This window comes from Adiantum capillus-veneris, chromosome 1 (assembly GCF_014529385.1).
Source record: "Adiantum capillus-veneris isolate H3 chromosome 1, ASM1452938v2, whole genome shotgun sequence".
Classification (NCBI taxonomy): Eukaryota; Viridiplantae; Streptophyta; class Polypodiopsida; order Polypodiales; family Pteridaceae; genus Adiantum; species Adiantum capillus-veneris.
Genome location: NC_140931.1, coordinates 63090843 through 63112937, shown reverse-complemented (window position 1 = coordinate 63112937; position 22095 = coordinate 63090843). Strand labels below are relative to the sequence as shown.

General features: G+C 44.4%; 1 protein-coding gene across 1 annotated transcript in view; it reads right to left on the bottom strand.

The window, feature by feature from the left end:
• Positions 1-22095, bottom strand: part of LOC147464896 (glycoside hydrolase family 2 protein) — a 144252-nt gene that overhangs the window by 10468 nt on the left and 111689 nt on the right. The window contains exons 6-8 of the mRNA XM_086517023.1: positions 19096-19314; positions 18841-19010; positions 18370-18574 (exon numbers count right to left, since the gene is read on the bottom strand). Coding sequence (XP_086373149.1) covers positions 18370-18574; positions 18841-19010; positions 19096-19314 — 594 coding nt within the window. The remainder of the gene's footprint in view (positions 1-18369; positions 18575-18840; positions 19011-19095; positions 19315-22095) is intronic.

Genomic DNA, 22095 nt, shown 5'->3' with positions numbered 1-22095 from the left:
GTTAAGGTATCATCTCAAGAAGAAAAGGCACTTGAGGAGGATGCAAGTCCACCCAACAAATAGGGACACATGATCTATGAGACCAACTCACGCTTGCGAATAAGCTTTTGGAATTGTAACGGGTATCCATGGAATGCGGGAATTGGCATTGATGAGCTTACCAATGACTCCGATGTGATACTTCTTGTCGAAACATGGGAGCATGATGCGCAACGAATTGTTGGATTTGACAAATACGATGTACATTCTTTGATGTGGGCCAAAAATGCAAAGCAACGAAGAGGCCAAGGAGGCGTAGCATGTATGACCAAAAAGGGTTTGAAATATGTTTCCATTGTCAAAGAAGATAAGTATAAACGCTACTTATGGCTGAAAATCAGCCCACCAAATGGTCAAGTCATGTTTGTGGCCGGCTGCTACATTCCTCACTATGACTCCAACTTTTATGCTCGCTTGAATATGGATAGAGATCAGCCCTTTGTTGAACTAGAGGAAAACATTGCTCATTACAAGGATCAAGGTGAAGTCATTGTTTTTGGAAACATGAATGCTCGCACAAATATGTTACAACACGACACACAACAAGTCGACATGCCGCATGTATCAAGAAGAGCGGATGACTCATACATGTATAATCGAAGTTCTAATGATGCAAAAGAAGTGGATCACTATGGAAAGTCACTTCTACATATGTGCAATAGTACCGGAATGCTCATTGCAAATGGTGTATCTCTATGGCAAGGCACCAATGACTTTACATGTAGAAAGCACAATGGTGCTAGCGTGATTGACTATATGTTGTTCTCAGAAGCCACTCTAGAATGCATACAAAGCTTTACACTTGGTGAATGGAATCCGGAATCGGATCATAGGATGTTATGTATTGACCTCAAGTGTGGTAAATGGCCCGAGCATGTAGCTTCCAATCATGATGTGAATCATTTGTACCTACTTCTAGACTTCAAACGAGCACTTATATATGCTGATATGGTGGACCAAATGTTAAGCATGATAGAGCATCAAGGGAGCCCAACATTAGAATGCAAGTGGAAAGTTTTCAAAGAAGTAATTTTCTCTTGTGCGAAGGAATGCTTTTCGGCGAAACACATGTCTTGCAAAAGGTCTAAGAAGGGTAGCACCAAGAAGAAATGGTTTGACATGGAATGTAGTCAAGCCCGAAAACACTTGCTAAGATTAGATGCAATCAAAGACAAGGAAGTTTACTTGGAATGTTCACACACATACAAAGCACTTGTTCAAAAGAAGAGGAGAAGGTGGGAAGTCGAAAAACAACTTCTTTTAGCACAAGAGAAAGCACATGCATGTGGCAAGTTTTGGCAAAATCTAAAAGGCAAGCGCGTTGAGAGCTTTGGTGACTTGACTCTTGAGGATATGTATATGCATTGTAAGAACCTCTATGAGCAACCCAATGTTGATAAGATGGAGGGTTGTAGCTCCCTTCCATTTATGTCTCCCTTCTTTACCATTGAAGATGTATGCCGCGCGCTTGAGAAACTTGCTACTCGCAAGGCAGGTGACCTTCAAGGTGTCAAGGCTGAAATGATTAAATGGACAAGCAAGAAAACACGATATTGGATATGCGATATGTGTAACCTTGCACTTCAGTATGGCATGCCTCATGATTGGAGTGCAAATTGGATCAAACCTTTGCACAAAGGAGGAGATGTAAACAATGTGAACAACTATCGCACTATAATGGTTGGTTCTTTGATGGCAAAGTTATTTGGATGTATCATGGAGATGAAGATAAGTGAATGGGCTGAAAAGAATGGCAAACGTGCGCTTGGCCAAGCAGGTTTCCGAAAGCATCATAGCACTATTGATCACCTTGTCACTCTTCGAGTTCTTATGGAAGTGTCTCGATTGAAAGGAAAAAAGTTGTATTGTTGCTTTGTGGATTTCAAGAAAGCTTTTGACATGGTACCGCGAGGAAATCTTTGGAGACGTATGCAAAGCCTTCAAGTGCCGAGAGAATTTATGCATGCAGTCTTTCGCATCTACCAAAAAGTGATATGTCGATTACGTATGGGAGATGGAATTTCAGAATTTTTTGCAAGCACTATTGGTGTCAAACAAGGATGCCCACTTTCCCCAACCCTCTTTGGGCTACTCATTGATGAATTGGAATACATGGTTCTTGATTTTATGCAGCAAGAAGGCATAGAAGAGGTTAAGATTGGAAATGCGATGATCATGCTTTTGCTTTATGCCGATGATGTAGTGCTCTTGGCACATACCTTAGAAGATGCACAAAAGCTTATGAGTGTCTTGGAACGCTTTTGCCTACATAGCGGACTGATCGTGAATGGATCCAAAACCAAGGTTATGCTTGTAAAGACCCTCAATGATGAAAATCCATGCATTGTATACAACAATGAGAAACTTGAAGTGGTAGATCACTTCAAGTACCTTGGCCTTGAGGTTCCATCCAATCATAAATGGAAGGATTGTGCAATGCGTCGCTTGGAAGCCGGAAAGAGGGCTTATTATGCATTTGAGAACATGTGCAATGTAGGAGAGATCAAGTGTTGGGCTCTCAAAAAGTACCTCTTTGACACATTGGTGACACCGGTGCTTCTTTATGGAGTGGAGGTGTGGGGTGGAAGCATCGGGAAGTCTACTTGGAAAGAGTTTGAGAATGTCCAAAAGCGTTTTCTCACCAACTTTCTCCAAGTCAAGACACAAACACCCTACATGCTCTTACTTCTTGAGTCCGGATCGCTTCCCATTGAGGTCTTGGGCATGGAAAGGGTTGTGGAGTACATGCGTAAGACACAACGTAGCCCTTTGCATCGACTTCCTAGAATCGCATATGAAGCAAGTCAAAAGGTTCAAAAGACATGCAAGAGCAAAATACTAAGTTCGGGGTGGATGCTTGATATCAAGAAATGGTTTGGAAGATGGGATGCATGTCACTTGGTCAAGGATGCGTCGATCGACTCCCAAGTTAATGAGGCCTTCTTACAACGCCAATGTATCATGGCTTGGGAGAAATCCGGAGGTTCTCGCTTCAGCCATTACACCACACACGTTGCCCCAAACTACAAATCTCTCTTCTTCTCGGAACGAGGTAACCGAACCCATTCCTATATCCTTGAGCCCATCCCGTTGAGTGCGATCCGCACCATTGCCTCCATTCGTCTTAGCTCCCATTCTCTACGCTGCGAGACAGGACGTTGGGGCACTGGCGAGGAGTGTCATCGACTTTGCACCTTATGCCCTCGTCAAGTGCGAGAGAGTGAGTACCACACACTACTTGAGTGCTCAGCTTTTGACCACATTAGATCCTCTTTTCCCCATATATTCAGCCATGAGCTCTCCCTACATACCTTCCTCTCCCAACCACGATGTGGACTCTCTATTGCGACGCTCATTTCAGCCATTTTTGAGCATCGAGAGTCACTTATGAACTCCACTCACACCACGTGACATGTTCATTTGGTCCCATAGGTCATATTTGACCTCCCAGGACGATAATAGAACTAACTATCTATCTATCTATCTCTCTCTCTCACATTTTGTCATCTTGTTACTCTGACTTTGTATCAGATCCACCACATTGTAACTTTCTCGTCTCATAGGTCACTTTGGCCTTTTGAAGACGTTAATATAACATTTCATTTCTCTCTCTCGGATTCTCTCTCTCACTCCGAAAGGAGGCTGATTCTATTGCTTGAAAATCTCCGCAAATGGTGCCTATTTTGAAAGCAAGTACATCACTATATACATCGCAAGCCCGTAAGCATCAAACGGAAAAATGAAAATTTGGATACACCTAGGCACATGACCAAACGGAAAAAACTGAAGGCCAAGGTAAAAAAACCCTTTCTAAAAAGAGTAAAAAGTGACCTGGCAAGCTAAGTGGAGAGAGGATGTCAGTAGCCTCTGAAAGATACTCACTTTGACCAAAAGCCCACAGAAACTGTAAATCGAGAACCGAAGCCACGAAAAGCCATCCACCGTGAAGATGACAGTGAGCAACCATGAGAAGCTCGGTGTTGGGCAGATGCTTGCCAACTGGTAAAATCTGACAGCAAGAGGTAATGGAGGAACAGAAGGGAGGGAGAAATTGGTGGCGAAGATGAGAGAATAGAGGCAATTGACATCACCAAGATACTTCCAGAGTATGCACGACGTGGGTAACAAAGCACTACACCGGAGCTGACAAGGAGCTTTCATCCAGAAAAGCGAGCGGTCCACTTGTTGAAGGTGGCTCGTGAGAGAGGGAACGTCTAGGAAGCAGTGTAGGAGGCTTTGACATAGCATCCAGGTGGAAACCGGTTAAAGAAGCTAGGTAGAAAGAGCTGAGAGGAGCGCACCTGGCCAACCCCGAACAAACCAACCGCAAAAAAATTTAACCAAAACCAAAACCATTGGATCCTCCATAGAAGAAGAATCTCTCTCTCAAACTCTACGTTCAAATGCTCTACAGAGTGAGGCCCCATGGGCTCTCATAAACCGTACAAGGGATGCCCAAAAGCAATACAATGAAACGCTTCATGTTCCAAAAGCATCTGGTATCTCAACTAGCACCAAAAGCTGCCAACTTAATTTGCGGAAATCTGTATAGGTGCCACTCAGTAGCTAGCTCAAATTGCAGAGCTTTCTGTACAACGCTGCCACGTAAGCAAGGCCACGGGATTTCTCCTTTTCCTTATGTCTTTGTGTCCCTTGGGCCCCATCGTGGACGGGACCCCATAAGTTGGAACAACTTTTATCTTTTAAATCTATCAGTTTCACCGGGGTTGTTCGACCGAACATGCCACGTCATCACTTTGTGACATACCCCCCTCTTGAAAGAATTGTAATCGCCCTCGATTACGCCTGCAAAATCAAACATAAGCCATAAACTAGTCTAGTAGACATTGACGCAATAGACTCAAAAGGCGCTATGCAACATGAGGAAGTCTTCAGAGGATGTGTTCTCAGGTACAATTTCCAGAGCCTCACACTAAGCGAGGGTTGTTAGACACCTTGATTACAACTATAGCATTATATAGAGTGAAGATATGGTGCCCTAGCATACGGGGCAAGCGCACGCATGCTGATTGGCAACGAATGGAAGAGAACTTTAGTCTCCATGATATCTAGGATGATCAGGAGTGGAAGTAGCTGCCACGTTATCAATTTTTGAACATAAGCCTTTTTGTCAGTTTTGGCCTCCCAAGGGATCTTTTAATTGTCCAGAGTTGCCACGCCATCAGAATGGTGACACACCTTGACAAGGTGATAGAAACACTGCAACAATACCAAAATAAACCAAAACAGAAAACACTTGAAAGAGAAAAAATCACACAATATCCAAAGCCCCACAAGCATTGAGCCCTCAACTTGGCACCCCTCCTGGTGTTTCTTGTCAAAGAGCCATGCTCTTCATCTGAGTCATCCACAAAAGTCACAATCCACTGAGCTAATTGTAAAGTGTGAGCTTTGTCCTAAAGTGTGAGTCAAGGAGAGGAGAGTGGATTTATCCCATGTGCTGTGGAGCAAGGCTGTAGAGCTACTTAAAGCTCATTTCATGAATAAATAAACAATAACTTCATTTTGCACTACATGCTTGTCTGTGGTGAGCTTGTTCTAAGCTAAGTCAATACTCAAGATTGTGTAACCTAATTCACTTGAGTGATAACCTTGAATACACACACTCACACACTTGCACCATGTTTCTCTTTCATCCACCATAGCTAGCACGATCCAATTCCTAACATTTGGTATCAGAGCTATGGTGTGCTAGCTAGAATTGTTGTTGTACTTTTGTGTGTTAGTTTGATTGGCATCTCCTAATCATCATTAGGATCCTTGGTATTTCTCTTCTTCTCTTCCCATTGCATACCTTGTGACTAATTAGCATCAATTAGTCAGTGTGAGCACGTTCTTGGGTTTGATTCTCTTGGGCCACTACTCTCCTGGCTAATTCTGAGGTTAATTAGTATTATGCTTAATTATTAGGTGTTTCTCTCAATATTTTTCTTACCATCTTTTGTGTTCCATTACTCCCAAGTACGGCACTACCTTGCTTTGTCACTTATGAGCATCCATAGCCAATGTCATGAGCTTCACAATGCATCCTCCCATGCTCCAATTGGACATCTTATGAGAAAACAATTGCTTAATTAATTGTGAAAGTTTATGCTACTATTTCTGTGCTCTGCACCAGGAAAGTGTGTTTCGGTGTGTGTGTGTGTGTGTGTGTGTGTGTGTGTGTGCGCGCGCGCGCGTGCGCCTAGAAGAGCATTCAATGCTCACCACACTCTTGTGGAAAAACAAGCCTAAATGATCTCGCTGTGTTTGGGAACCTCCTATGTTTAGGAGTCAAACACCTTTTTTGAGGGCCCATCCCCACTGCCCGGGCGTCCAATGGGCGGACCTCAAAGAGGCGCTCAACTGTTTTGCATGAAACTGTCCGGTCCGAATGACCGCAGCCACCGGCCGGCCAGTCAAGCTCGTTCCTGCTCCTTCCGCTCCTGCCTGCGCCGACGCCCGCGCATATCCGATCGGCCCCGATCGTCTGCTCCCGCCGTCCGGCCACACCCAGTTGCCTGCTCGCTCAACTGCCTTTAAAAGCAATCTCGGGTCCGCCCCTACGGGGCCCCCCTTCCCGCGACTGCCTGGTGTGTTGTCGCCTTATGTCAAGCCCTCCAAAGCCCCATATTCTCTAAGCGGGCAGTCCTGTCTTACGACATCCGGGCCTCAAAAGCTCCAACTCAAGAGCTCCCCCATTCCCACGGGCCTCAAGTTTCCTACTCCCACGGAGTAGAAATCCCAAGAGATCCAAAGCTTCCAATCTCAAGGCATTGCTCCCACCAAAGCTGCAGCAAAGTTTTTGCAAAACTTGTACACCGGCATTCAAAGGCGGCTTCTTCGAGCATACAGAGCTTCTAAAAGGGGAGCTCCAAAGGTATCCAAAGCCAACTTCGAAGGCCCATTCCAGCCATCAAGAACTCAAAGGTGTATGTGAAGGGTGACTTCACCTCGAGTGAAGAGGTACTTCACATTTCATTAAGAAGATATTAAAATTTCAAATCTTGTAACCAAGCACAAAACTTTTGCAAATAAATTTTATATTATCGATTGTGCTCGTGTAAAGAGGCAGACACTAGCTAGGAGAGTCTCTATTGGCATGTTAGGTGCAGCGGAATGAATGTTGTACTTTCTCAAGATTAGTGATCTTTATTGCTCAAGGTTCCTTTTAGTTCTTAGGGAAGGAGAGAGCCTTCCATCTTGTAGAGTGTTGTGATTACGAACAAAGTGGGTGGATATTGTGCGTGCAAGTGAATGAGACTGAGAGAAGGAGAGAGAAGAGATACGACACCCGAGAGGTTGTAAAACCCTCCTCCGAAGGCCCCACTCTCGTCGGCGAGAGTGGTCTATTCTTTGATTGCACAAAGGTGTACAATGCGTATGCAATGGACTATGAAACTTGGTCTATGCCGATGACGACGACGATGACGACGATGGCTGAAATCTGAGATCTTCTAATCGCTGAATTTTGGGACTGTTTCGGTGGCTGAAAATGACTGTTTTGTCTGCGTTTTCTTGGCTGAAAAATGAGGTTTCTTAGGGCTGAAAACTGATGGTCTTTACGGGCTGAATCTGCTACACTTTAGGTGAATAATGCCGGTCTTAATTTGCTACTGAAATCCAAAAACGCCAAGGCTGAAATTGCTCCTTCTGCCGCCGGGGTTTTGCAAATGCAAAAATGCTAGGCTGATCTGCTGTGTCGTGATGACGCCGGGGCTGATCTGCTGTGCACAAATCGCCAAGGCTGATCTGATGCAAAAACGCTAGGTCTTCTGTGGAGAAAACGCCAGAGTAGTCGCGGGGGTTGGTCTTGCTGAGATGTTGCCTGTTGAGCGGGAAGCTCCTGCTGCCTCTTTTGCCAGAAAGTGCTAACTTGGGTTTGCTTATATATTAACTTAGCGAAATTGCCCTACCTACTTTTGTTGGAAAGTCACTTAAAAATAATAAGTGAAAATACCAATAAATAGAAAAATAGGCTAAATGCACTGGAAAATTCCCCTAACTGATCCTAATGGATTCTGACGGGAATTCCGATGATCATGCTGTGTGCAACCGGAGGATATGCATCTATGCTAAGTGACTAGGCATGCACGGTCTACGAATAGACTCACAAAAGTGCCAGATCACTGCTAATCTAGACTTGACTGAACTGACTGAACCCTGCTGTGGTGTAGCTTGTCCACGGACACATAGGGTTGGGATGTGTCAGGTGACAGAGGTACTGGTACCAAACTGTATGGCGTCGAGGGAGATCGCCAACAGCATTCGGAATCCTGGAAGGGACTCTTCGCCGGCCCACTCTGATATGTGGGTCGTGCGGTACTTGAACTTCATAAAGGTCTGCAACGCTTGCTTCTTTGGGCCGCACCGAAAGCGACTCAAAGTCTTCTGTGGTTCCTTTGATGCTTCAACTTCGTCTAGAGTCTTGCTTCTTCCGTCGTCAAGAATCTCCATGGCTGAAAATTCCTGAAACCATCTCCAACACAAAACCATGAACATACCCATTCTATGTAAAGTGAAGGAAAAAAATCTTGTCTTCTCTAAAGACTGTGTATGCAATGTAGATGAACATAGAGACGGAGTGAGAACCCGTTCATCAAACACATGCAAACAATGAGATCGAATCTTTTCTGTTTGATCGAAATCAATCAACTGTGGCAAATCACAATGGAAATGCCCATGTTTGGTGCTCATACTATCATGTGCTCGTTCGGAAATTGTGTCATGCCAAGGAAGAGACGTGGAATGTGACTTCGTGACATACAAACTTTTCAACTTTTCATGAACAATCCGCATACATTCGTGATCATCCATGAGAGAAACGTGCTCAACATACAATATGTCATGCCTAGAAAAAGGGATCACATAACGATGCTGACTAAAATACAGGAAACCTTCACGAATGAAACACTCAAACAATGTGTGCGTATCAATCATGCGAACACACAATACTTCCTGTGAGGGCTCTTTGGACCAAGGCTCGAGAGCCAAGATCGCTTCTTCGGGATCTATCGAATCTTCTTGTGGGGGATCTGTGGACCTCGACTCGAAAGCCAAGATCGATTCTTGGTGATTGATCGAATCGACAACGAGGTTAGCTTCGCTAGAAAAAGCATCAACTAACACATCATCCTTGTGAACAATCACATCTTCGTCATGCAATTCATCATGCAAATCATTATCCATCAAATCATCATGCTTCTCATAATCATGCTTGTGAGAAATCACATCTTGATCATGCAAATCCTGTGTGTCATGCATGGGAGAAGAAGAGACGGAGAGAGTCTCCTTTTCCCGAATTTCGTGCATCGGTGCCGCTACTTGAGAAAAGAGTTGCAAAAAGGCGGCTTTCCTTTCTTTGTACTCATGCTTTATGGCTGCCATTCTTTCTTCGTGTTCACACTCTCTTTCTGCTTTTCTTTCTGCATTTCTTGCTTCTCGTTCTAACTTCTGTTTCAGAAAAAATTGCTGCAAAGCCTCCATAGGAGTTAGTGCAATCTTTGTCATAGATGGAAAAGGGGGAGGGTCGGAAAAACCTCCTGGTGGGGAAAATTCTTCTTTGCCTCTCTCATGCTCATCACTTCCAAGCGAAGTATCCATTCCGCTTCGAGTGATGATCATCCTGCAATCGTGGGTTCTTGGGTTCTTAAGTCCACGAGGAACTTGGGTTCTTGGGAGTCTTGGGTTCTGAAGTTCACGAGGAACTTGGGTTCTTGGGGGTCTTGGGTTCTTGAATCTTGAGGGTTGTGGGTGCTTGGGGTTCTTGAGGTTTTCTTTCGCTTGCAAATCGCGTTGGAGAAGGATCTTCTCTTCACCCGAGTTCTACCCTTTTTTGCGGGCGCACCCCTTGGCGGCCTTGCGCTCACACCAAGGTTGCTTTTTCCCACCTCACGTCGATTGGCCGGCTGCTAAGTGCACAGTCCGCTCTCAATGAGTGAAAATAGACACAAGGGGAGGCTGGACAAGCCCTTCTTTCTTGGGATTCCTGTCACTCTTCAACAAAACACGATTAGGAATCGCCACGCCCAAGTAAACTTGGGTTCGTGCGATTGCAACAAGCAAAAAAAAATTCTTGCGGTTCTTTCCTTGAGTAATGCAGAACACTTCCAAAGCTCTGATACCAATGTTAGGTGCAACGGAATGAATGTTGTATTTTCTCAAGATTAGTGATCTTTATTGATCAAGGTTCCTTTTAGTTCTTAGGGAAGAAGAGAGCCTGCCGTCTTGTAGAGTGTTGTGATCACGAACAAAGTGGGTGGATATTGTGCGTGCAAGTGAATGAGACTGAGAGAAGGAGAGAGAAGAAATACGACACCCGAGAGGTTGTAAAACCCTCCTCCGAAGGCCCCACTCTCGTCGGTGAGAGTGGTCTATTCTTTGATTGCACAAAGGTGTACAATGCGTATGCAATGGACTATGCAACTTGGTCTATGCCGATGACGACGACGACGACGATGGCTGAAATGTGAGATCTTCTAATCGCTGAATTTCGAGACTGTTTCGGTGGCTGAAAATGACTGTTTTGGCTGCGTTTTCTTGGCTGAAAAATGAGGTTTTCTTGGCATCTACACACATATCCTAATCCACACCGGATTTCAGATAGCAATATCCAGTCACACACTAAACATTCGAATCCAAACAATCCATCTAGTCATCTCATTCAATTCAGAACTCTTGATGCACTAGAATCACTATCTAGTCATCTCATCCTTTCAGACCTCTTGATACACCAAGTTCAACATCTCCCCATCTCGCCATCTCATGATATTGATAGAGCTCTTAATGCACTAGGATCACCATCACAAATCACATTCACTTCTTTATCCCCGTCAAGACCTCAGGCACAAACTGTGATCCCAATGAATCATTTAGCCATCACATTCCAAGTCTCATCGACCACTAGTAGATGTTGAGATGCACTAAATTCATCATATCAATCATCGGTCTCACCCCTTCCAATGAATAGAGATAAAATCTTGCAAAGAGTTCACCTCACATTCTCCAACAAACACGCATTTGCAACAGTTAACATGCTGTATAGAAGTTTCAAAGTAGAATACTATGTCAGAATAGGCAGCCGAAGATGTAATGAAGACAAGAACTCGCCTCCAATCTGGTGGACACCTCGACTCTAATCTCATTCAACTAAGAGAGCACCTAAAATGCTACATACATGAACGAGGCAGTTGTGGAATAGTAATGCGGAACGGGAAGGGCCACGAGATCCCACAGAATGCGAGAGTGGCTAAGGAACGGCACAGAACGGCAGGCATAAAATGTCAAAGTCGACGATGCAGGAGAGTAGAGACCGAGGGGAGAAAGCAAGAGAGAGAGAGAGAGATAGATAGATAGATAGATAGATTTTATTATCGTCCTCGGAGGTCAAATATGACCTATGGGACCGAGAGAGAGAGAGAGAGAGAGAGAGAGAGAGAGAGAGAGAGAGAGAGAGAGAGAGAGAGAGAGAGAGAGAGAAAATGAAATGATATATTAACGTCTTCAAAAGGCCAAAATGACCTATGAGACCATCAGATACAAAGTGGTGAATCTAATACAATGTCACAGAGAGAGAGAGAGAGAGAGAGAGAGAGAGAGAGAGAGAGAGAGAGAGAGAGAGAGAGAGAGAGATGAAATGGAATGTTATACTAACGTCTTCAAAAGGCCAAAATGACCTATGAGACCAATCTATTACAAAATGGTGAATCTAATACCATGTCTGGGTACAAAAGAACTAGAACAAAGAGAGAGAGAGAGAGAGAGAGAGAGAGAGAGAGGAGAGATGAAATGAAATGTTATATTAACATCTTCAAAAGGCCAAAGTGACCTATGAGACCAGAACGTTACAATGTGGTGGATCTGATACAAAGTCAGAGTAACAAAATAAAAATACTATGGAATCCTAAACTAACCATCTCTGAACAAGCAGTGGAAGTGGCCTCGTATCTCGTAGTAGCCGGGGTAGTGGCATGTGTAGTGTAGCTCTGTCTCAAGCTCCATGTCACACAGGGGGCATGTCCTAGCCTCTGTTGGTACTCCGCTGTATCTACCACTCTCGATCCGCAGCGGGTGTGAAGATGTGCATATCTGACCAATAGCATATCGTATCCCATGAGACAAGTGGGTGTCCATGTATCTGGGCCTCGTCACAAAACCGTCCTCCGTAAGCTGGAGAAGATGCTCTCTATAGAAAGCCATCTTCGTGCCCAACTCCTGTGCTGGTTGTATCCACGCCCTCATGGTGTCTAGCTGAGTCAGGTCCTCGCGGATGAGCCTGGTGATCTCGGACTGTGTAAGAGTCAGAGAGGGTGCATCCAGTGAGTACTAGAAGGGGGGCAATCTATCTATGCTCAACCCACGCGCCTGAAACCATGATGTCATCTCCCCATACGAACATGCTGTATCTCCCTGCATGGCTAACTATCGAGAGGACTCAAGTGCAAGGCGGGCGTATCTATCTCTAGGAAGTTCCCACATGCGGTGTATGAAGGAGACAAATCTGGTGAGTGCCTCAACCACTAGTGGGGGGGCAGCTAGCTCTGCTCGGATAATGGCACGTGGTACTGAAGCCTTGGCTCTAATGAGCCGCGAGATCATAGAGACCAAAGGCTTCTCCATGTCCCCCCATCCATCAGTGTGACTTGTCCTCCCGTGATGATCCAATGAAGGCCCCCATATCTCAGCTCCATAGAGCAATGCAGAAGCCACAAGAGTGTCAAGAGTCAGAGCTTCATCCGAGGCCTGAAACTGAACCTGTGAACACATCCTCTCCAATCTACCCAATGCCGCATGGGCTCTGGTCAATCTAGTCTATGTTGCTCTCCTCAATGAAAATGCTGGTGCACTAAAAACCACTCCAAGGTAAGTGTAAGCATCTGTATACTCCACTCCCTCCTGGCCCTATGTGAATACGGACGCTGACCTCCTGATCCTTTGTGGGGTGGTATTAAATACCATGACCTTGGTTTTACCAAGGTTGACAGAGAAACCACTTTCATGGGCAAACCTATGCAAAGCATCCAAGTGTCGTTGCATTCCCTCCGGAGAGTGGGAGATCGACACAATATCATCAGCATATATTAATAGCGGAATCCATGTCCCTACCACCAGCGGTGCACCTCTATCATCGTCTCTCTCAATGTAGTCAAAAACTTGATCCACATACATACCAAATAGAGTAGGAGAGAGCGGGCAGCCTTGCTTCACCCCAATAGTGGAGTGAACCGGTGTAGATAGACCCTTAGAGGTGCGTACATGCCCTACTACTGATTTGTACAATGCCATGATCCCCCACATGAGTTCTGTGGATACTCCCATCTCCTGTAACCTACGCATCAATCTAGCTCTCGGTACTGAGTCAAAGTCTTTGCGGAGCTCCACAAAGCTACAATAGATCTGTCTCTTATGGGATCTTCCCTCCTCAATGATGGCCCTAAGTGTCAAGATATGGTCAAGAGTAGAAAAACCTCTCATGAACCCTGCCTGCCCAGCTGCACACATTCCCTCCCTCTTTGCGCATCTACTCAGCTGCTCCTCAAGAATGGATGAGTACAACCGTGCCAATGTGCGTCCAATCATGATAGTACAATAATTCCTAGGCTCCATAGGGTCTCCTGACTTGAAGATAGGTACAATTATAGATAGACTCCAAGTATCAGGGAAGCCCTCACACATGGCACGGTTAAACATAACTGCGAGAAGCTCTGCTAGTAGATCTACGGCATGCATGAAATGCTCAGCCACTAAGCCATCATGATCATATGCTCTCCGAGTCCTCATCCTGTCAATGGCCTTCTTCACCGTCTCAACGGTGAAAAAAACACGTGTGTGGGCATGGATCGGTGGGGGTTTCAGGAAGGGGCAGCTGTCCGGGAACTGTGTACAAAGATGACGCGTACTGACCCCAGGTCTCTGTAGAGGTAATGGCAGAGGAGGGAGGGGGGGACTGCTCATGAAAAAGCCGCCATGCCTCACGTGAGTCTTGACTCCAGAATAGCTGGTATAGATCCTGCTCTAGTCGAGCCAAAAATGCCCTCTTCTTCCACCGCACTAGGCGTCGGAAGTCAATCTGTGACTGCCTATGAGTGATGTCCCCCAAAAGCATCTCTCAGAAGTCTAGCTCTAGTCTGGCAGCATTCCTCATCATACCAACTGTTCTGAGGCATGCTCCCTGAAAGGCGTCTCCACTCAGGCTGGGTGTGTGGGGATGCCTCTACTGCTGTATCATGTAATGTCTATGTCAATATAGCAGTAAGCTCCTCCAGAGGTCACCCTGGCTCCTCAGTGCATAGGCGTCTGTAGATCCCGTCTATGTATACAGAATCCGTCTCCCGTGTGAAGGTGTAGCGAATAGGGGCTACTACCCGTGTCCTGTGTGCTACACTGAACTGAAAGAGATGGTCAACCACACAAGAGCACGATCCACTGTCACCCCAACAAGTCTGGGCCCAACTGTGAGATCCTGGATACTAGAGATGAGACTCGGCTGTGCCATGACATAATCCATTGTGCTGGCTCCATGTCTATGTGGAAAGCATGTGAAACCTCCTGCAGCAGGAAATCTCTGTAGGCTATTCAAGATGGCCAATCCATGTGCAGTCCCTATGTCTATCAAGTGCCGTCCATACTTAGTATGCTCCCCATCCTGTGATAGTCTGGATAGGCCCGTCTCTGCAACATCCAGCTCTCAGCATCTCCTCTGAAGTATCATAAAATACTGTCTGATGATGGGCAGTCCTAGCATTGAAATCTCCTAGAATGATAATGTCACCATCTCTAGAGAACTCCCATATGTCATCATCCAAAATAGAGAAGGGAGACTGTCCTCTGGGAGGTGCATATACTGACGTACTCAGGGGAAAGTAGCAAATAGCAATGTAAAGATATATGCCTGTCTCTGCTCTCAGTCTTACCCACATGTACCTAGCTTGCTCATCATTGCGGACTATATGTATCAATGGCTGCAACTCCTCCCTGAATAACATTGTCACTCCTCCTGAGCCCCGCCCTCTGCGCTCTGATCGTGTCTCCTGTCTACAGGTTGTCTCCCATCTGTATCCACTGATGTGAGGCATAGACTGCCCAGGGGCCTGATATGTCTCAGAGTAGAAGATGATGTCTCTCCCGGTAAAACTCTCCTCAAAAGCACCCACATCAAGGCGCATAGATCCATTACAATTCTAGGTAACAACTTTGAGAGTGGTCCCATAGGCCCCACACCGTCATGTAGAGCGTGGCTCCAATATCACCACTCTTCCATCTCGGTAAAAAGCGATCTTACCTTTTTCCCTTGCCGCTCTAATCTCTGGCATCACCTCCTACATATGGGCGATCTGTGAGATGGTAAGGCCGTCCCCGAGGAAGATACCTGTCTTCTTAAGAGTTGGTCTCTTCTTCAAAAAGTCCATGAAGGGAAAACGAAGGATGAGTGCCCTTTGTTTAGAGGTTTCCCCCTTGCTCCCGTTTTTCTTGTTGCCCACTCTCCGCGCTCTTGAGTGCATCGGCTCATGAACCCCCATAAAAGCCATGAGTTCTTTTACCTCTTCGTCTACATTATCTTTGTCTTTGGCCGCAAATTCTCACATGTAAAGAGCGTACATGTCTTCTTTGCTCCTCTTCTAGTGTCAGGTTGATAATGGTGGGTGTAGACGTTGTTTCCTTGCTTTTCCCTTTCTTAGCAACCTCAATCCATTTATCAGCCTCATCTGCTTTCTGTTGAGTCTTTGTAATAACGTGCATCCAAGAAGTCGTCATTTCTTTATGCTGCTCTTCCCCCTCTTTGATGGCTCGCACTTGCTCTTTGATTGTGTTGAGTTCTTCTATTACAGAGGGTTGCAATTCTCCCTCTTCAAGCGTGTTTCGTGATCGTACCTCAGCAAGCTCCTTCTTGAGCGACGCAATCTCTTCGTCTTGGGCCGTAACACGATCTCCCATTGCAATGATCTTGCATTCTTGGGCCAAAACGCGATCTTCGCGTATTTTTATTGTCCCTAACAGGTTGCCATTGATCTTGTTAATGATATCCGTCATTTCTTCTGTACACTTTTGAACTGCATCTTCAAAGGGGTCGGGCTTATTCCTCATGTTTGGTCGCTACCAAAACCGAGAGGAGTTTTGCGGCGGAAGGAGACACTACACGCACAAGTGCTTCCAAATTATGCATACATGTTCTCCCACATAAAGCATACATGGCGTACATTTTCTACACTTTCTGCAAGTTACAACAAATGCCCGCTTTCTGCAATTTCTGAGAAAAAGGCTGAAAACTTGAATTTCTGTATTTTCTGCAATTTCCTGCGATTTTCCTAATATCTGTTGATTTCTGAGAAAAGGCTGAAAATTGAATTTCTGCAATTTCCTGCAGTTTTTTGCAATTGCCCCGATATTTGCCTATCTACCAGCCTCTGCTATACCTGCGCGGGGGGGGGGGGTCTTGTAGGGGAGGGCGAGGGGGGGCTGGGCAGCGCGAGGGCTGCAGAGAGAGCGCGAGAGGGGGCGAGGCTACACACACACACACACAGAGTCTCTTGAACCAACCAACCTTGGCAATGAATAAACTCACGCTTGTACAATGGGCCCAATGGGTTGCATATATACCCACGTAAGTAAATTGCCCTACCCAAACTTTTACAAATAAGTAAAATAACTACCTAAAAGCCAAAATAAATAATAGGATCACATTGGGCATTTCACTTGAGATGCCATAACTTTAACACCCTCTCTACAGCTCATAGTGGACATAAATAGTGAGAGCAAGTCGATGAAGAAGCTACCATGGACACCCCAACAACAGCTGTCATGCTGGACATACCCTAAACCGGCTACCTTCAACTTTGTACCCTAGAGAAATGCCATCTTGAGCATCGGTTGCCTTTTAGAAAATTTGAATTATAGACCACACTACATCGCACAAACCACCAAACCGTTAACTATCTCTTCCAAGATATCGAATCTATTAAATATTTGTACATTGGCTTTCTTTGCTTTGATGTCCTCTGTTTTCTTGTCTACCCTCTTGGTCAGACACACTACAGACTTCCAAAAGCATATCGACTATTTCTTTTTTTGTTCTGTCTTATTCCAACTCTGGAAGTAGACCTGGCTGAGTCTAGAACCACTTTCCCTCAATGTCCCCTTCCAATCCTTCAGCTGCTTCGTCTTTGCCAAAGTCTTCTATAGCCACAATCTCTCTCTTCGTGCTGATAATCCTCTTCCTCTTCTCCTCCATGAAGATAAAAACAATGGAGAGACCACACTGTGGCTGGGAGAGGTCTAAATCATGTCTGAAAATGTCAGGGAAGCAAGTTTGGATGTGTATGTCTGCCATCAACAATTGATGCTATTGGAGGCCTTGCAGGGTTCTAAATCGTGAAGCTTGTTGTAGTTACCAACAAAAATACATTGGTTTTGGCTACAGAATGCATAGCCAAACGCATTGCCGTTATGTGTATCATTGGCTATCAGAGAGTCAGTATGGCAGCTATCACCGAGTCAATACTGGATAATAGTTTACAGACGCATCGCTTCTGTCATGGCTTGCATCCCGTGTGTGCCGTGCAGCATTGTTAAAATGATGCAGGAGACATGGTTATGGATACCTCCACTTGATTTGTATGTGTCATTCCTTCTTTGCCTCCTTGTTGGGTCCATTAGAGAATGTGAATGCTAACTCCATAGTATCTAGAAACTCTATGTTTGCCTTGGTGCGTGCCCATGTGTTACCTGACATGGTTGCTACTTTTGAGGCTAACATTACAGATCATGAGGTTGAGGCTGTCTTGCATCATTTGCTTCAAAACAGAAGCGCAGGATAGGATGGACTTCCAAATGGGTTGTTCTCTCAATATGCTGATCCTTTTAAGCAGCCATTTACAACCCTTTCTCACCATGTCCAGGCTTCTGGCACTATGCCTTGCTCTTGGACAATTGGGCTTATTAAGTTGTTGCCAAGGGTCCTTTCTCCAAACAACTTTAAATAGTGGCTTCACATTTCCTTAATGGGAGAAATCTAAAACATCTCCACGAAAGTCATTGTTATTTGGTTGTATCAGCCTGTGTCTCAAGTCATTCATTGGTAGTGACATTCATGGCCAGATTCTTTAGCATGATTGCTTTGCTATCATGGCTATTGGCTTTTCATGTTCATTTTGTTTGATTGGTCATTTGCCCAAGTACATTTCATTTTGGTAATCAGTGGGAAACAGTGGGAATCTTACAATTAACATAAATATATGGGATGCGTTCTTGAGTTGCACATATATTGAGCTATCCATGCAGCAAAGAGAACTGAGCATGATGTCAATGCAAAAACAGCTTTTAAGAAGAGATTACAAGCAAGCCTCTACGATCACAATTTTCGTAAAATTCAGGCCTTTCAGTTATTCCGCCTCCCCAGCAGCGAATCATGTTGAAATTCATGTCTGCATGGAAGTCGATATCTGACTTGTATCTCTCTTTTGACAGGCGCAGTAAACCATCAGAGACTATCCAGTTCCCACCACGAATAAAGATGGGCTCTCCATTCACCTTGAATAACCTGCAAACATGCATATAAAAAAACTAATTACTCCTTGGACCTGCAATTCCTCAACATTCTGCCCCTGTGAGTCCCTTAAATATTCTGAAAGAAAACAATGATCAATTACGGACTGCAATCTGACGGGAGTAAAGCATATTGAGTTTAAAGGTGCTTCTAAACTAATGGTCATTTTTTTCCTGGGGGAAAAAAGATGCCTATCAGATAACAGAATCGAGTCCCAAGACACCTTATGGATTATGCATTACAGGCTTAGAGCTCATCACCTTCCACCTGTTGAAGGATCAATGAAGTTCTCAATTTTCCGAAATCCAAACATGTGTGTCCAAGAATCAGATTCACCATATCCCTGAACTGCAAGAGTTATCTTAGTTTTGTTAAGGGTTTGCTTTCCCATGCCATTGGGCCACCATAAGTCTGGTTTATAAAAGAAGACCTGCAATGTACATATGAAGATCAAGGTACCGATCAAGGTACCGATCTCCTAGCTGCAAGATGAGCCAAGAAAAAAATTCAAATACCTGAGGAAATGTGAATAATGTTGTTGTCTCTCCAGGTAGGGTAACTTCTTGCTCAACCGCATGTTCCAAGTTCTTGGGCTCTGTTTGCACTTCCAGCTTGACTGTGCAAGTTATTGGCTTGGAGCTTGTGTTTGTCAGCTCAACAGAAGAATGTAGGTAGACCCTCTTGAAATTGTCAAAGAAGGAGCTAACCAGATGTGGATCTGACAATTTTACAGGCTGTGGATAAGAACAGAAAAAGATGAAACCGAAGGATAAGTTGCTAGCAAATGCTAGAGTTCCCATCTTTGATCATACTACAGCTAAATTACTAATACCATTGCCTGACTGGACAATTAAGCACTTGATGCATTTCAAATTTGTTGCCAAAACAGATGCCTGATCCCTCTTTCAGCAAGAATTTTGTTGAGTTCAGGAAATAAACAGGTATCCAGATTCCATACATTCATACATTTACATACAAACAAGTATAGCCTAAACATACAAAGTATAGATATGTGTGTGTGTGGGTGTGTGTGTGTGTGCCACATCTTTTTGGTGGGTTTTCCTCTCTTTGAGGTTTCCCACAGATAGATAGATCAAATTGATTTACAAAAAAAGTGTGTGTGTGCAAACCCATGTAAACGCCCAGACACAGTAAGGAGTCCAAGTACAACAAAAGAGGATGCGTAGCAATAGCATACAACATAGCACTCAAAGGGCAACCTTGCCTAACCGATCTACCAAGATCCCATAATCGAGTCAACTCACCATCAATGATTCCAACAGATTGACTATTCTCATATAGGAAATAGACCACTCGACACATCTTGGAACCAAAGCCCAAAGTCGTCATAGTCTGAGCAATGAAGTCCCATTGAATCGTGTCAATTTTCAAATGCTTTCTCTATATCAACCTGCATGATAAGTGCATCCTGTCCAGTATATTTCGCATACTCAATCCCAACAAAAGCATTAGCAATATTATCCAGAATTTGCTTGCAAGGAATGAATCCATATTGAGCAGGATGTATGCCTGAGAACAAACGATCTTTAATACAAGAAGCTATCATTTTCGACAACAATTTATAAACTATCGGCATAAGCGTGATCGGACGCCAGTGCGAGAAGTATTCACATAATGTTTGCTTAGGCAACAGTTTCACCAATCCTTCTTTCCACGATTGCGGCAATGACTGTTTAGCCCATGCATGATTAATCATGAAAAGTAGAGGTTACTTGAGGGACTCCCAAAAGCAAAGGAAAAATTCAACTAAAAGACCGTCCCACCCAGGGGATTTCCAATACCCAAGATGCAATAATCTGTCATGCAGCTCATCCTCAATAAAACTATCCTTAAGGGTAGTTGCATCATTCATCATCAATATAGGATGCACATACGACAGCAGTAGCTGTTTGGCTTGCAAAACCTCACTTGAAGGAACCCCAGTCCCAGCAAAAACCTGTTGAAAATGATCAACCATGAAATCCGCCAATTAACTTTTATTGGCCGTCCATTGCTCATTATCAATCTTAACCCTTTTAATAGACATGGATAACCTCGAATGATGCAAATGCTTAAAGAACTGCTTCGATGAACAACCTTATCCATAAAAGCATATTGTCTTGATCTCACTTTCCATTTTTCAAGTTTCTTCTCAGAAAAAGGGTCTGCGTTTGCTTGCGATGGATAAATTATGTACTCCGAAGCGTTGTGGTGGTTTGAATATTCTGCATCTGGGTTCTCATGTTATAGCAAGAAAGGCCACATTGTTGTTGGTGTTGGTTGAGCAAAAGCAGCCTTGGACGCAAATGTTTGCGTTTTTGTGCTCTCATGCGGTTTCTACACCGGCTTTTGGCCATTGGCAGCCATCGTATGGGGATGTGGTATTTGGTAAGTTTCAGGCCACGATACCTGGATGTCCTTTTGCTTCCAGTCTTGTAGCGGATTGGAAATTAGTCACACAGGACTTGTCGTAGGATGGTAGAGATGATGTATGTGGCAACTCGCTTCGGTTAGAAAGTTTACATTGGAGTCGGGTTTTTTATCAAACTCTTGTTCAATGCTCTCCAAGACAGGCTTATTTTCTCTCGCAAAAAGGTATTTGCAGTGTAATTGATGTGATGGATGCTTTCATTCAGACACGCTGCTCATATCTTTGGGCTTGGGATGCCTTATAGGCGAATGTGGGACAACATTAAAAATCTGGTTGATTCCATATCTCCTGTTCCACCGCTCGTTGCAGAAAATCGAATTTGTGATTGGCACTATGATGGTTCTTCGGCCTCTTTGATTTCTGCAAAGAAAGTGTATGGCCATTTGCAATCGTTTTCTTGGATATACGAACACTGTAATAAGGTATGGAATATGAACAAGAGTGTTATTTGGTGGCGGAGTAAGGTCATGAAAGTGTGGCATGCGAAATTGCCTCTGAAGGAGAGACTGTTTATATGGAGATGTATACTTGGGGTTCTCCCGATTGGCAAATTTCTACGTTTTAGGAGATTGGCCTCTTCACGATGTGTTAGATGTGGTGCAACAGTTGAGACCATTCCGCATTTACTGTGATCTTGTTCTCATACGCTACAGTTTGTGGACTGCATCTCTACTGCTCTTCGTATGCGTTTTCCTAGCATGTATTTTGGTAGATCTTTTTGGATCTTTGGAGTACTTCCGCCATTGGTTTGGCCGTATACATACTTTTTTGGCTGGGTTAGATTTTGGGCGCTTTGGACGGTGTGGAGAGCATGTAATTCCCTCATGTTTCAGCAGATGCGAGTGGACTATGTTTTCTTCTTCAAGATGCTCTGTTGCAGTCTCTCCGAGTGGCCTATGACTTGGATGAGATTCCTCTCAGTCATTACGAGCTCTATTTTGACTGTTTCTGATTTCTCGTTTGTAGTATTTTTCATGGGTTTTCCTCGTCTTGAGGTTTCCCATGGGTAATTCAAAATGACATTACAAAAAAAAAAAGTGTGCGTGTGTGTGTGTGAGTGAGTGGGTCTTGGCATCCCTACGCG